The sequence below is a fragment of the Equus przewalskii genome, chromosome X (assembly GCF_037783145.1).
Source record: "Equus przewalskii isolate Varuska chromosome X, EquPr2, whole genome shotgun sequence".
NCBI lineage: Eukaryota > Metazoa > Chordata > Mammalia > Perissodactyla > Equidae > Equus > Equus przewalskii.
Window position 1 is genome coordinate 124,093,223 of NC_091863.1, and position 16,363 is coordinate 124,109,585.

The 16,363-nt window shown below is 42.1% G+C and overlaps 1 protein-coding gene across 20 annotated transcripts in view; it reads right to left on the reverse strand.

The window, feature by feature from the left end:
• Positions 1–16,363, reverse strand: part of F8 (coagulation factor VIII) — a 145,283-nt gene that overhangs the window by 121,183 nt on the left and 7,737 nt on the right. For all 20 annotated transcript variants that reach the window (XR_011535970.1, XR_011535967.1, XR_011535968.1 and 17 more), the window contains exons 2-3: positions 6,610–6,731; positions 3,711–3,833 (exon numbers count right to left, since the gene is read on the reverse strand). Coding sequence is in view for 11 of the 20 variants with exons in the window: in XM_070604627.1 (XP_070460728.1) it covers positions 3,711–3,833; positions 6,610–6,731 (245 nt within the window). In the remaining 9 variants the exon portion in view is untranslated. The remainder of the gene's footprint in view (positions 1–3,710; positions 3,834–6,609; positions 6,732–16,363) is intronic.

The following is a 16,363-nucleotide window of genomic DNA, read 5'->3' on the forward strand; positions in this document are numbered from 1 at the left end:
CTGGAAAAATAGGAGGTGATGCTCAGAACGTTGAAGGCTTGAACTTGAAATTTCAGGGGCTTCTCAAGTTGCTGGTAACAAGGTCTATCCTTCAATAAAGACAAAGGTGATTTGTGAAGACCAAATGAAGTAGGTGGTGCCTGGGAAAAAGCATTGTGCACAGCCCTTAATGTTTACATATCTACTAATGTTTATTTCCTTTGGAAGATCTTTGCCTCCATTTAAGACTTATCTCAGCTTATACTTCAGCCGTCTGCAAATATTCTAGGCAGAATGTGTTTTGTATAATTTTCATCTTCTATTATATGAGGAACAACCCTGTTAGGATACTTGAGAGTTCAGGGAGTGTGCCTGTCTGCTTCCAATGTGACTTTTGCATGGAAGATATCCTAAGGAGTGTACTGAATCAACAGAAATCCACTTCTGAAAGAAAGTTATTTTGTAATCATCCCTTGAGCCAGTCAAAGCTTTCTCAAGTGCTTTTGGGCTTGAGATACCCAATGAAGAGAAAAGTCAAGGAGAAAATCATAAGGCTTCCTCTTGAGAAGACTGCATAACAAACTTCCCCACGATGTCTGGGGCATCAGCTGGCATGACTCAAACAGCTGAGGGCTAGAATCATCTGCAGGCTTTTTCACTTATAGATCTAGTAGCCGGGCTTTGGACGACTTGAAAACTGGATTCAGCTGGGACTGTCAACCAGCGCAGCTACATATGGCCTTTGTATTTGGCTTGAGCTTCCTCAAAGCATCAAGACCTTGGGGCATAAGGCTTCCTCCATGGCATCTCAGGACTCTAAGAGTGGATGTTCCCACAGACAAGACAGAAGCAGCACGTTCTTTTATGACTCAGCCTCAAAAGTCACATAGCATCACTTCTGCCATACGCTATTGGTCAAAGCAGTTACAAGCCCACACAGATTAAAGGGGAAGAAATACAGATTCCAGTTTTCTACGGAAGGAGTGTCAAGGCATCTGCTACCATGTTTTAAAACCACCATACTAGGGCATTGTGAAAATGAGCAACCAGGTGTTTTGAAGTTGACAGCTGTCTCAGGAAGCAATGTGCTCTCAGTAGCCAAGAGTAACAACTGCTGGGTAGTTTATCCAAATACCTAGCCCCAGAGGCTGTGGGAGTCTCTTTGGTCTCCACCTCCTACCCCCAGCCCTAATCCGCTTGTGTCCCCTGGTGTCTGTCTATGGCCTTGTACCTGCATCCTTTCTCTGCTCAGCCTCTGCTGTACTGTCTGTCTTAGATAACCCTCTATTCAACCCCCTGCAGCTGGTGGGTCAAACTTGCCCCAGGCCTAGCCTAGGCCCCCAGAAGCTAGCCTGCTCAGACATCCCAAATTCCTGTGTGTCCAGTAGGAGTTAAGACACACAATCTGAGTCCCCATGCCAAGGATTTTTGTTAGTCTCAGTCCTGGAGAGCCATAGCTCAGTGACCCCTGGGCACAACTGCTCTACCACAAGCCAAATGCTGTGCTTCAGGGGCTACTCCACCCCGCTCTCTGGTGCCTCCAGCTGTTTTTCCTTTACCTGATCTATGCTCAGCTGCTTTGGGTCAATGCTCCTTGACTTGTATGCCCCCATGCTGTCTTTCAGATCTCCCTCAAAGTTTTGCAGCTCCTGGCCAACCTCATCTCATTACTACTCAGAGCCTCATTTTGTGGACCTACTTACAGCCTGGGTTGGTCTCTCAGAACCCAACTTGTCCAGAAAAGAAATTAGAAACATTTCTCTAGCACTGGGCTTCCATTTTCAGCTCAAGATCAAACTTGAAATTTCCTTGGACCTGCTTTTCACTCCTATTCTGGCTCCTTTGACAGATATTTCATATGAACCATCTATCTTGGCTTACATCATGTGTTTTTAGATTCTATTAGCCAATGCAAGTCATATGGCCAAGTCCAACATCAATATGGTGGGGAAATGTACTCCTCCTACTCCCGGGGAGGGGATGACTATTTGCTGAACAGTGGTACAACTTACTAGAGTTGGATATAAAAATGACAGGCTTGCAAAGCTATCGAGAGATAAGGCAGATCAGAGGTTGTCTGGGACTGGGAGTGGGAATGGGGCTTGAACCGCAAAGAGAGAACTTTGTGAAGCGACAGAAGTTCTAAAGCTGGATTTGGTGATGGCTGCATAACTGTCTAAATTTATTAAAAGTCATCAAACTAATTTAAATGAGTGGATTTTGTGTTATGTAAGTTACACCTCAATAAAGCTGCTTAAAAATGCTATGGGGAAACTGTACACAAAAATCAATTTGACATGGATCACAGACCTAAATGTGAAAGGTAAAATAATAAAACTTCTAAAGGAAAGCAGGACACAAAGCTCTAACCTAAAAGAAAAAAATGTGACAATTTTTTTGTGCTTCATTAACTTTAAGAACTTCTGTTTACCAAGAAAGTTATTAATAGAGTAAACATTCAAGCCACAGACTGGAAGAAGGTATGCAAATATTTATATCTATCCAAGGATTTGTATTCAGAATATATAAATTACCTCTACAAATAAATAAGAAAAAGATAAACATTTTTTTAACAGGATAAACACTTAAACACTTGATCAAATACTTTACGAAAGGATATCAGAACGATCAACATGTATGTGAAATGATACTCAACATCATCACAGATTTAACTGACATCCTGGGGCCCCCACTCTAGCCTAAGAAGGCCAGGAGCCTATGGATCATAAACATACAGTTTCGTAATAGGACCATAAATCACATACACATGAGGTCAATACCTCACTGTGTTGTTCCTGGGAAGAATTGCTGTGGATGCACGTGTGAGAGATTAGATAATTCATTTTCCCAGACCTCACCAGGTTTAGGGCGCAAAAGAGTCATCGCTATGCTTAGCCCACAGCTGCAGAATTGTGAGAACCCTGACTGCTCTAAAATGCCCCTAGATTTGTTCTGGAAGTTCCCAAGTGGATAAGCCTCATAGAAGTAGCCTGCCAGTCTCCAGTCAGAACCTGGCATAACTTTTCCTCTATACTGCCTGCCCCCTCCTATCATCTTCCCCAAACTCATGGCCTCATGAGTACAACCCTGAAAATTAAGGCCTTCCGATTTCAGAATGAAAAATTAGTCAATATGTAAGCACAGTTAGGCTTTAAAACATAGGGCATGAGCCGCAATACTTTATTAACGATTTGCTTGAATCTTCTTGATCTATATAGGCCATGGTCTGGACAATATCATCATCAATTGTGACACCCCCTTCACTCCTTCCTGCATTGTGAAGGTTTAGGAGCAGCTAGTTGAAGTGGGGACTGTGGCCAAACAGGTTGGTTGTTTTAATGAAGTTGGCTTGTCCTTCTTCTAGTTGGCTCTCATCACATGGTGGCATTCATATTTAGAAATTGGGGTGAGGGACGGGAGAGGAAATATCTGGAAAGTCAGAATCTAAGGAAAAAGAAGGAGAATTCCATTTTACCTCCATACCATGAAGCTTGACTCTCCCTAGGAAGTTTTATGGGCACAGGAAGGCAGATGAAGTAGGATTTTTAGGTTCTGTGGCCTGGCTCCCCAAGGGAGAACTTTGAGGCTTAGACTAAAATGACAATGTTCTTGACTTCAGGAAATGGGCCTAGGTTTGAATCCTGACTCTATCATTCACTAGCTTCATGACCTTGTATTCAATACTCTTCTATCCATAGGCTGACAGGACAATAGGAAGGCATTTGACTCACCTTCAGAAGCTTTCCAGTAGGATACACCAACAGCATGAAGACTGACAGGATGAGAAGCCATGTTCTTAAGTGTAATCACCACTGTATCATAAACCTCAGCCCGGATAGTAGGACCCAGTAGACCTGAAAGAATGACATGTCCCCCAAAGGTCACTTGGAGGGTAGCACTCCAGAAAACCTGTTATTACAGAAGTGATGATCAAAGCCACAGTGGAGAATCATGCGTCTGTGATTATTAATAAAACGTAGTAGTTGAATGAATGAATGCATAAACTACTATCACCAGCTCAGCCTCATTGTTGTTCTGAGGACAGATTTCTGGCAATTCATTCAATGCATTCATTCATTCAACTAATAATTGAGTTCCTACTATATTCTAGGAACTGTCCCAGGCACAGGAGATGGAGTAGTGAACAAGACAGATCATGGATATCACATTCCAGGGAGATTAAGCATGTAAAGAAATAAGAAAATTTCAGTTTGTTATAAATGCTATAAAAGATGGTGGTGTGCTAGAAAATGCTGAGACGGGAGGTAGAGGATTTTCTTTTTTTTGAGGAAGATTCACCCTGAGCTAACATCCATTGCCAATTCTCTTCATTTTTTGCTTGAGGAAGATTAGCCCTGAGCTAACATTTGTGCCAATCTTCCTCTATTTTGTATGTGGGACACCACCACAGCATGGCTGATGAGTGGAGTAGGTCCACACCCAGGATCCGAATCTGTGAACCTGGGCTGCCAAAGCAAAGCGTGAGGAACTTTAGCCACTCGGCCACCAGGCCAGGCCCTAGAGGATTTTTTTTGGAGGATATTTTAAACATAGTAGTGAGGAAGGGCTTCTGTAAGGAGATGGCATTTAAGCAGAGATCTGACTAACGAAAAAGAAGCATGATTTGCAAAGATCTAGTGGAAGAGCATTCAAGGCAGATAGAACAAATGCAAAAGTCCCGAGACAAGAATAAGCTTGGCATAGTTGGGTAACATGTGGTTGACAGAAAGTGAATGAGTGGAGGAGTAATAGAAAGTAAGGTTATAGAGGTAGGCAGGGAACATAACATGTAGGACTTTGTAGGCCACAGGAATTGGGGTGAATTCGAATCTACAAGAAGTAAGCAGACTTGGAACTTGTTTAGGAGAAAGAGTCAACAGGACTTGCTGATGGATTGGATGTTGGAGATAGAAAAAAAAGAGAGAGAGGAGCCAGGGATGACTCCTCCGATTTTGGTTTGTGAGACTGGATGGTAGTCAAGCCATGACACAGAAAATTAAGAGGAAAATCAAGACTTCTAACTTATAGATGTATTAAGTATAAGATGCCTACAAGTGGTTTATTGAATGAACTGGATTCAATGGGATGAAAACATAAAATAGCTTTATTTTTCACAGTTTTTAATTGTGTTATGTGGAATTTCCCTTTCTTGCACTTTAAACAATCTCCAAGTTTTTCCAGAGGCCTTCACATATTAACAGTATCATTTTTATATACTAATAAGCCCAGTGAAGTCTAATATCAAATTTTTTATGTCCCCTGGCATTTAAGGGTCCCTCCCTCCTCCAGCTAAGTTCTGACAGGCTCAGAAACCTGTAATGCAAAAAGGTTGTTTGGTTGGCAGCGTCACTGCTTTCTCACCTTCCTTTCCTAATCCTCCTCCCCAACTCACCTTACTGCCTCTGGACCCTCTAAGGTTGGAGCTAGTGGGAAAAGGACAGGGGTGGAACCATAGGTATGATGACAAGATCTTTCTTGGAAGGAGCAATGGTAATATGGCTTTGGCAACTCCTGGTTGTGGCACATGCCAAAATTCTGGCTCTTTCTTATATGAGTTCTTTTGAGACTTTCTCCCTCCCAATATGGGGACAACCCACTCCACCTCCCTCTGGCATAGGATATGCCCTCTGCAGCTGTCACTTGTATCTCTCCTCTCAGTTTCTGCTTCTGGCAGTACAATCACTTTTCTTTTGGGGTCACCTAGCTCTGCCAGGAAGACCTCTCAGGCAGAGTCTTCTTGAGATGTCTTATCCTGCGACCTTCCTGGCCTCACACCTAAACAGTGGCAGTGCAGTTAGCTTCCACTGTAGCCCACTCTCCTTATTATGCCATCAGGGGAAGTTCCCCCAAGACTCTGGCCTTGAAAGTTTTTCCAGATAAAAAACCAGGCATTGGTCTGTCTCCCAAGCTCTAGAGGTCCTATGTCAAGTCTTCTAACTGGTTCTCCTGAAGCCTCCTTCCCTACAGCTTGAGAAGGAGGCCTCCCTCCCCACGTGGGGCAGAGGACATACAAAACACCAAAAATGCTTTCCAAAGAAATCCTTCGATTTAAACTCCCTCATAAGTTCCTAGTCTTCTTTTATACAGGCTGGAGGTGCATGATGGTCTAAGGGTTACAGAACCAATTTGGGCCCACTACCTGAATAAGCCCTGAATAGGTGGGCTGATATCTCTAGAATTTAGGGATACCAGTCACCTACAATTCTCAGCAATAATTCTAAGGTAGGAAATGTCTCATCCTAACATCTTGTTACATGCTTATTTGACATCTAAATGGAGATACCAAGCAAGCAGTCTGAACTAAGGATATAAACTTGGGAGTTACTGACATATAGATGATATTTTAAAGCTATGAGACTGTATAAGATCAGCTAGGGGATGAAGGTAGAGAGAAAATAAAATGAACCCAGGTCTAAGACCTAGGGCACTCTAACATCTAGAGAACAAACAAAAAGATTGACAACATTCAGCCAGTGTATTTCCCTGAGAGATGGTAGTAAGGGAAGCCTGGCCAAGAGAACATTCTCTTTGGCAGTTGCCCTCTTCAATTGCAGCTCCAAGACTGGGGAATCTTTGCTAGGAAATAAGATACCCAGGTTCATAAAAAATAGGTAATATGGTTTACATTACCCATCCATGGTGGCCTGGGCTTGGCAATGTTGAAAAGATGATCTGTGAACTCTACAAACACAGTCTTTTTGTACATGACTGAAGGGTTGAATGGAAAAGATCTTGGCACTCTAGGAGAAAACCTGTGTGAAGAAAGGAAAAAGTCATTCATTCTGGTGGACCTTTCTTTGAATTCACTCTGAAAAGCAGCTGGAAGTAATGCTTCCATCCTACTCTCCTCTATTGTTAACAAGGCAAATTGGAAGTTGTATATGAATCCCTGCTATAGACTGAATGTGTGCAGAGCCCTCATGAATGGGACTAGTTCCCTTATAAAAGAGACCCCAGAAAGATCTCTCACCTCTTCCATGATGTGAAGTTACAATGAAAGGATGGCCATCTATGAACCAGGAAGAGAGCCCTTACCAGACACCAAATCTGCAGGAACCTTCATCTTGGACTTCCAGCCTCCAGAGCAGTGAGAAATAAATGTCTGTTTATAAGCCGCCTAGTTTATGTTATTTTGTTATAGCACGCTGTACAGACCAAGACAATCACTAACATCTATCAAACGAAAACATTGTTTTCAAAAGTGACCTGATACATTAGGTGCCATATGATAAGCTAAATTGTAAAATTGTTACCCATGCACTGCATCAGCCAAAAATCCTTTGCCAAAGCAATAACTACAACATCATTCAGTTTCATCTCTAAAACAAACTATAACTTTCATCTAAGTACCTCGTATTCAAATTTGTCAGTATGTACCTAAAATTATACTTCCTTTCTTAGGGACACCAGGAATGTCACAGAGAAAATTACCTTCCTAAGAAGACTATCTATATTGAGATCTACTGATGCCAGGAGCTGTAATTTAGAGTCAATCTTCCATTAATGCTCATTCTTGTCTCCAGTCAGATACTCCAAATTATCCCTTTATTCATGGATCAGTTACTGAATCATAAATTTTATAATTAATTATATAAATGTTACCCAACTGATATTCTTTGCCTCAGTTATTAAAACTCTTTTAGGTGAAGGTGGTTGTATCTTGGGGCCCAGTCTAAGTTGAGTAATCAAAAGGACAATGTGAATCCTAGTGAAAAAGGCCCCAGGTGAGTTGGTAGAAAATACAAAGTGGTTGAAGGTGACTATTTCCACCCACTGGTTTTCATGTGCTGATCATTTTTGTACCCCCTGGAGTAGTTCTGCAGTTTTCTATATGCCACAGAGTGCCTCTCTTCTTGGCTTATGATTCTGGATGTCTAATCCTTACCTCTCACCAGATTTTACCAATTGGTATTGTTCCAACAATCCAGGGGAGCATAGGCACAAGGTATGGACATTTGAGTAATGAAGATTCATGTGGAGAAAGCAAGGCTCCTGCCCAGGAAGAAAGCTTTAATGTGTAGATCCTGGTCTCCAACACTCAATTAGTCCAAAAAATTTGAGCATTCACTCCCCACAGATGTATATCCATTCACTTATAAACCATATACTACGTGCCACTGTGTCATCACAAAACACACATTAGATATAAGTATGGAAAAGGAGAGATTTTTAAAGATATATAATTAGATGTGCAGTGGGTGTTGTTTCTTATGTCTTGCTGTCCTTCAGGGGCTTTTGAAAAGCAGGAGATGTGACAGATGAAGGACAGCACAAATAAATGGTGGATATTCTCAGCATGGGGCGGGGGGAGTCACTGAAGAAGGAACGCCAAACATCAGCCAGTAAGACATATACTCCCTTGTTACAAACGACAATGAGGATAAAGCGGGGGGAAGGAGAGGCAGCTTCTGATTGTGGGTATTAGCATGCTTGGAGTGAAAGCCACACCATACCTGGGATTACCAGGATGTGAAATCAATAACAAGGCATCTGTCATTTATTGCTTACTTATTTCTTTCTCAATCCTATGCTGAAATAACAAAAATCTCAGTGTTCCTTTCAGGAGCAGCCACACCAGAGAATAACTCATTCCCATAAGAAATTTTGCTTTTTCTTATAAAGGCTTCAGTGGGAATGCTGAGGTAGGGAAGGAAAATGCAATCTAAACATGGTGAAAATTGCTAAATTGGAAAATCAGTGACCTTCGGGGACTTACTTCCATGTTTTAGTTATTAAGAATAATGCTGCTATGAACATGGGTGTACAAATATCTCTTCAAGACCCTGCTTTCAATTATTTTGAGTATATACCCAGAAGCAGAATTGATGGATCATATGGTGATTTAAAAAATTTTTTTGAGGAACCACCATACTGTTTTCCACGGCAGCTGTACCATTTTACATTCCCACCAACAGTGCACAGGTGTTTTAGTTTCTCCACATCCTCATTAATGCTTATTTTCTGTGAGTTTTTATTTTTTATAATAGCCATCCTAATGGGTGTGAGGTGGTATCTCTTTGTAGTTTTTATTTGCATTTTCCTAATAATAAGCGATATTGAGCATTTTTTCATGTGCTTATTGGCCATTTCTATATCTTCTTTGGAGAAATGTCTATTCAAGTCCTTTGCCCATTTTTGAATTAGGTTGTTGGCTTTCGTTTTTTTTCTTTGCTGAGGAAGATTAGCCCTGAGCTAACATCTGTTGCCAATCTTCCTCTTTTTTTTTTTTTTTTTTTTGATTTAGGAGGATTAGCCCTGAGCTAACATCTTTGCCAGTCTTCCTCCACTTTATATGTGGGTCACTGCCACAGCATGGCTGATGAGTGGTGCAGGTCCATGCCCAGAGTCCAAACCCACGAACCCAGGTCACTGAAGCAGAGCCCGTCAGACTTAACCACTACACCATGGAGCCAGCCCCTGTCTGCTTTCTTGTTGAGTTTTAAGGAGTTCTCTATATATTCTGAATGCTAATCCCTTACCAGATATATGATTTGTAAATATTTTCTTGCATTCTGTGAGTTCCTTTCTTATTATGTTGATAGTGTCTTATGACGCACAAAATTTTTATTTTTCATTAAGTGAAACTTGTCTATTTTTTTCTTTTGTTGCCTATGCCTTTGGTGTCATATCCAAGAAATCATTGCCAGATCCAATGTCATGAAGCTTTTGCCCTATGTTTTCTTCTAAGAGTTTTATAGTTTTAGTTCTTATATTTAGGCCTTTGATCTATTTTGAGTTAATTTTTATATATGGTAAAAGTTAAAGATCCAATCTCATTTGTTTGCATGTAGATATCTAGTCTTCCCAGCACTATTGTTGAAAAGACTGTCTTTTCCCCCATTGAATGGTCTTGGAACCCTTGTGGAAAATCATTTGACCATATATGTGAGGGTTTATTTCTAGACTCTCTATTCTACTCCAGTGGTCTATAGGTCTATAGGTCTGTGTTTATTCCAGTACCACACTGTTTTGATGACTGTAGTAAGGGTTGAAATCAGAAAGTGTGTCTTCCAACTTTTTCAGGATTATTTTGTCTATTCAGGATCCCTTGAGATTCCATATGAATTCTAGCATGAGTTTTTCTGTTTTGGCAAAAACATTTGGATTTTGGTAGGGATTTATTAAATCTATAGATCTCTCTGGGTAGTATTGACAGCTTAACACTATTGAGTCTTCCAACCCATGAATATGGGATGTGTTTCCATTTATTTATGTCTTCTTTAAATTCTTTCAGAAATGTTGTGTAGTTTTCATTGTATAAGTCTTTTACCACCTTATTAAGTTAATTCCTAAGGATTTTTTTCTTTTTGATGCTATTGTAAATGGAATTGTTAATTTCCTTTTGGGATTGTTCGTTCTTAGCACACAGAAATGCAACTCATTTTTGTGTGATGATCTTGTATCCTGCTACTTTGCTGAATTTATTAGTTCTAACCGTTTTTTGTGTGGAATCTTTAGGGTTTTCTACATATAAGATCATATCACCTGCAAACAGAGATCATTTTGCTTCTTCCTTTCCAATTTGGATTACTTTTGCTTCTTTTTCTTGTCTAACTGCTCTGGCTAGGACTTCCAGCACTATGTTGAATAGAGTGGGAAAAGTGGGCATCCTTGCCTTGTTCCTGACCTTAGAGGAAAAGCTTTCAGTCTTTTACCATTTGAGTGTGATGTTCGCTGTGGGGTTTTCATGTATAGCTTTTATTATGTTGAGGTAATTTCCTTCCATTTCTAGTTTGTTGAGTGTTTTTATTATGAAATTGTGTGGAATTTTGTCGAATACTTTTTATGTATCAATTGAGATGATCATATGTCTTTTCCCTTTATTTTGCAAATGTTGTGTATTGTATTGATTGATTTTTGTATACTGAACCATCCTTGCATTCTAGGAATAAATTTCACTTGGTCATGGTGTATAATCCTTTGCATATGCTGCTGGATTGAGTTTGTCAGTATTTTATTGAGGATTTTTGCATCAATGTTCATAAAGGATATTAGTCTACAGTTTTCTCATAGTGTCTCTGTCTGGCTTTGGTATCAGGGTACTTCTGGCCTTATAATGAGTTAGGGAGTGATCTCTCCTCTCCAATTTTTTAGAAAACTTTGAGAAGAATTGGTGGTAGGAATTTTTAATGTTTTAAAAGTCAACATAACTTAAAAAGCAGGCAATTGGACTTCTGTTTTCCAGTCCAGCATGTAAGGAGCTTAGAAGTCACCACTTTATCTTAACAACAAGTAAAAAGCTGAACAAACTGAAAAATCAACCACTCCTTTTAGATCCGTCAGAGAAGGGAAGTCACAGGGCAAACCACTGCCTCCTAAATTGGAGACAGGCGAATACAGAGAATCACAACTTACCAGAGCAGAAACCTTCAAGCAGAAATGTCTGCAGGAGCCAGTGCTGGGGTAGGAAAACCTGAACTGTAATTGATGAATTGCTGGAGGTTTGGTGCAGAAAAGTCTGAGAGTTAAAAACTCCAAGGGGGTCCTGTCGTTTTGTGAGGTGAAGTCCAGGAGCTCTACTAGGTCTTCACAGTGAATATCAGAGAAAAATCTCTTCATGCTTTCAGCGGGGGAGGGGAAAAGTAACCATTTTGAAGTATGCCAGAGCATTCTGTTCTTTTTAACAATGCCTGCCCTCAGGAGAAACTTTTACCAGGGCCTAACATGCAGGGATTTTTATCACAGCCTAACCTACCCAGGGGAAGGGAAATATCCAACATCAGCCCCTTCTAGCCATCCTGTGCCACTTAAGTGGGGAGACTGAGAAACACCAGTGAAGTTTACAGTCCAGGGGCGTAGGCTCACCAAGAGACTGAGACCTAATTATGGGACTATAGAATGCTTCCCCTCCCCCCACACCTCACCACCACATTACTAAAGGCCTAATTTACCACAGTTCCCTTTACTGAGTATATCACGTCCACCTTCTAGCAAAAAATTACAAGGCATACTATGAGGCAAAAAAACACAGTTTGAAGAGACTGAACAAGCAACAGAACTTAAGCCAGATATAGCAGGTATTTTGGAAGTATTAGATCAGAAATTTTTAAAAACTATGATTAATATGCTAAAGATCTTAATGAAAATAGTAGATAACATGCAAGAACAGATGGATAACATAAGCAGAAAGATGGAAATTCTAAGAAGAATAAAAAATAAATGCTAAGATCAAAAACATTGTAATGGAAATTAGTGCCTTTAATAGGCTCATTAGTAGACTGGACATGGCTAAGGAAAGAATCACTGACCTTGAGGATATGACAATAGAAATTCCTAAAACTGAAAAGCAAAGAGAAGAAAGAGACTGAAAAAAACAGAATAGAATATCCAAGGGTTGTGGGACAATCACAAAAGGTGTAACATAAACATTATGGGAATACCAAAAGAAGAAAGAAAGGAACAGAAGCAATATTTGAAGCAATAATGACTGAGGATTTCCCCCAAATTAATGTCAGACACCAAACCACAGATCTAAGAAGCTCAGAGAACACCCAGCAGGATAAATGCCAAAAAAATTATTCCTAGGTATATGATATTCAAACTTCAGAAAATCAAATATAAAGAAAAAATCTTGAAAGAAAGCAAGGGAAAAACAAAGGGAAAAACACCTTACCTAAAGAGGAGCAAAGAAAAGAATTACATCCAACTTCTCCTCATAAACCATGCAAGCAAGAAGAGAGTGGACTGAAATATTTAAAGTGTGGAGAGAAAAAAACAACCAATGCAGAATTCTGTACCCTGCAAAATTATCCTTCAACAGTGAAGGAGAAATAAAGACTTTCTTAGACAAACAAAAACTGAGGGAATGCGTTGCCAGCAGATCTGCTTTGCAAGAAATAGGAAAACAAATTTTTGAGAGAGAAGGAAATTAATATAGGTTAGAAACTTGAATCTACATAAAGAAAGGAAGAGCATCAGAGAATGAATAAGTGAAGAAAACATGCACCACAGAAAAGGCACCAAACAGTCAAGTAGACTGAATGACTTAGCCAGTTGATATTAGCCAGCCTCAGTCATTGGCACCCCAATACTGCCAAGAAGGACATAAGAATGGAGGAGCCATGGCAGAGCCTATGCATGGGTCCAATATCACGGACTCACCAAAGCTGATCTAGCTACTGCTGCTGCAAATGTCCAACTTGCCAGCAACAGAGACCAATATTAAGTCCCTGATATGTCACCATTCCTCAAGGAAACTATCCAGACACTTGGTAAGCCTCACTAAGCATCAATAAACTCCCCCCAATAAACTTCTTGCACAGATAAACACACAAAAAATAAAAAAGCAGACAATCCTCTCTTTTTCTAATTTGTGTCCTTAAAAAGCTATAAAATCACCCAAAGAAGCACAGAAGTTGTCACTACTTGAACAATGTTGGTTGGAAACACTCTTTTTCATCTGATTTGCTTTCAGACAATTCACTGACAGCTACAAATTGGTGGAAACGCTGCTACCCAGGGTTAGCAGACATGATTAGCAGAACACTGCTTAGGACTACGGAAAACTTCAAATGCACCAAGGTGCTTTACAATGAAAAGGTAGACGTGAGGCCATAGGATATCTTTTGTGGGGCACACAGTTACCCTCCACCCACAAAAACCACGGAAATGCTGTGGTGAAGGTGGGAAAATGCATTCAGGTGCACATCAGGGTGGAACCCTCTGGTAGGTGCCCCCCTCCCCGAGTTTGTGCCCCTGGAGCTGTGATGAGGAGTGCGGCCCAGAGATGTCTGTTTGAACTATTGCAGTGAAAACTAAAAATGCATCCGGTGGCAGACAGAGCAGACCCTGCTACGTGAGTTTCCTGGAGTTGGGCACCCAACACGAACTGCACAGAATAGTTGAAAGGAGAAGGATAGACACACCAGATAGCTACTCACAGAAGGAGGCTCTGCGAGCCCCAGACAATGTCGAAATCAAGGCAGAAAAGATTAACCAAGGAAACGAGGGCGATTTCCGCTGAAGAAAACAGAAGGGTTTTGGTGAGTCTGCACCTAACAGTCCAGCATCCATTCACATAAAGTCAAGTCTGTTGGAAGCACAAGGAGAAACTGGCCAACCTACAGTCACAGAGGAAGATTTAACACCCTTCGAGAGATCTAGTAGCAGAGAGATCTAGTAGCAGATCTGTTGTAAACGCTCCTTGAAACTGTGCATTGTTAGGAGGAGACCTCTATCAAGGAGACTGACTGAGTGGGGCAAAGCAGAGGCTGACTTAATTCTCGTCTCCTTAACCTCCTCCCCTCCCATGGAGCCCTGCACGTCACTCCATTCCAGAGTTTCCAGGACACCCGAGAAAGCACGTCGCAGGAGCAGCTCTGCCAACCCAAGGCCATGACAAATGACTTTCTGTACTGGCTGAGGGCCAATGGCTAGCCTACTGATAAGAAAGCTCTTCCAGTAAAAGGAGTTGATTTATGGAGGAAGGAAGGGGGATCTGCATGGACCAGAAGGCACAAGCAGACTGTGTGAACAGGTTGTCAGAAGCTCATCTTTTCCACTCATGGTACACTGCCACCTTTACTTCAAATCACACCCATGTCATGTGGGGGATCTCTGATGACAAGTTGCTACTGGAGGGAAAAGCCTGAGCTTTATTTACAGATGGGTCAGCTTGATATGCAGGTGCAAGCCCAAAACTGACCACTGCTGTACTACAGCCCCGCTCAGGGGTGGCTTTAATAGACAATGGTGAAGGACAATCCCCCAATGGGCCAAACTTCAGCCAATGCTGTTAGCTGTCCACTTTGTGTGAGAAAGAGAAATGCCTAAAGTTCAAATATATACATATTAATGGACAGCAGAAAATGGCTTGGCTGTCTGGTCAGGGGCCTAGAAAGGAAAGAACTGGAAGATCAGGGACAAGGATGTATAGGGTAAAGGTATATTAGTGAGTGGGCACAACATAGAAAGATCTTTATGTCATATGTTAATGCCAACAGACAGCGTCTACTATGGACAACAGTAGTCAATGACACAGATGGTTCTGTGTCTCCAATAAAAAGGACACATGCGTTCAGGAACCAGAGTGACAGCAAAAGAAGCTCTACTTACCACCACTACCAGAGACCCACATGGGAAGTCTGTGCCGGCTCTCCCTGCAGTTCTGGACTCGGCAGTCTAGAAGGTCCCCACAGCAGAAATGCAAGAGTCTCAGTGAATTAGAAGCTGGGGGTACCACCTGGGCACCTGGGGCTCCTTGTACCAAAGGAGCAGCAGGCCAGAGGAGGAGCCCTGGGGGCACAATCACAAGGGGGTGCAGGGGCGCTGTCCCAGGCTGGGCGGGCAGGAATGTGCTGCACCCAAGGGCAGCCACGGGCGCGGTGCAACAGCCACTGGGACTTAGAGGAGCTGCCCTGGATCCAGGTGAGGACGTGCAGGGTGAGTGAGCGGCGGCTGTGACGGAGACAGGGATGGGACGGCCAGGAAAGTACTCAATCTCCAGCCCCTTGGAGGGAGGGGGCTGCTGGAGGATGGCCTTCAGCTGGGGTCTCTTCAGAGAGCCGCCTGGCCCAGGATCACCCCCCACTCAGGGTGACCTGGACCTCCCCCTTTCCCAAAACACTCACAGGCCCTTCTCGGGGAAGGCCACGCCCCCTGCCAGAATGGAGAGGGCTTAATGACTGATCGTGCAGAGGCTTGAAGGCCTGGCCATGTTGGCCCAGCTTGTGACAACTCGGAAGGGTCATTCCAGCTCCAGAGCTCCCCGCAGGTCAGCCTGCACTGCAGCCCAACTTCTCCCTCCTCCTACCCCTACTTCCCCGGGTGTTGATCCTGAGAGCACTCTAAATAAAATTCCTGCACTTTAATGTCATCTCACAGGCTGCTTCCGGGTAATCCAACCTGTGATATTAATTCATATTTAAATGTGCTGTAATTTCATCCATCTCTAAAAATTTTCATGGACTAACCTTGGGATATACCTACATGGCTTTTAGTCATTTAACGATGTTATTTGATGCCTACCGTATATCATTGAGTGCACTCCTCTCTTCAGTTCATTTGTCCCATCTCCTGGCCACTTTGAGACTTATGCCCTTCCACACTCATAAACTCATCCCTAGTTCGTTCCCTTTCCCCTTTTTCCATTTCATCTCCTTGGTTCTGCTGAATCTACCCTACACAGTTTCTCCAAAGTTTCCAACAAGACTTAGACCCACATTCAGAGGTAAGTATATATTTTTTGGCGAGCAAGATTCACCCTGAGCTAACATCTGTGTCAATCTTCCTCTGTTTTGTATGTAGGACACCTCCACAGCATAGCTGACAAGTGGCGTAGGTCTGTGCACTGGATCTGAACCCATGAACCTGGGCCACTGAAATGGAGCACGCCAAACCTTAGCCACTACACCGCAGGGCCAGCCCCCCAGAGATACGTATTTTG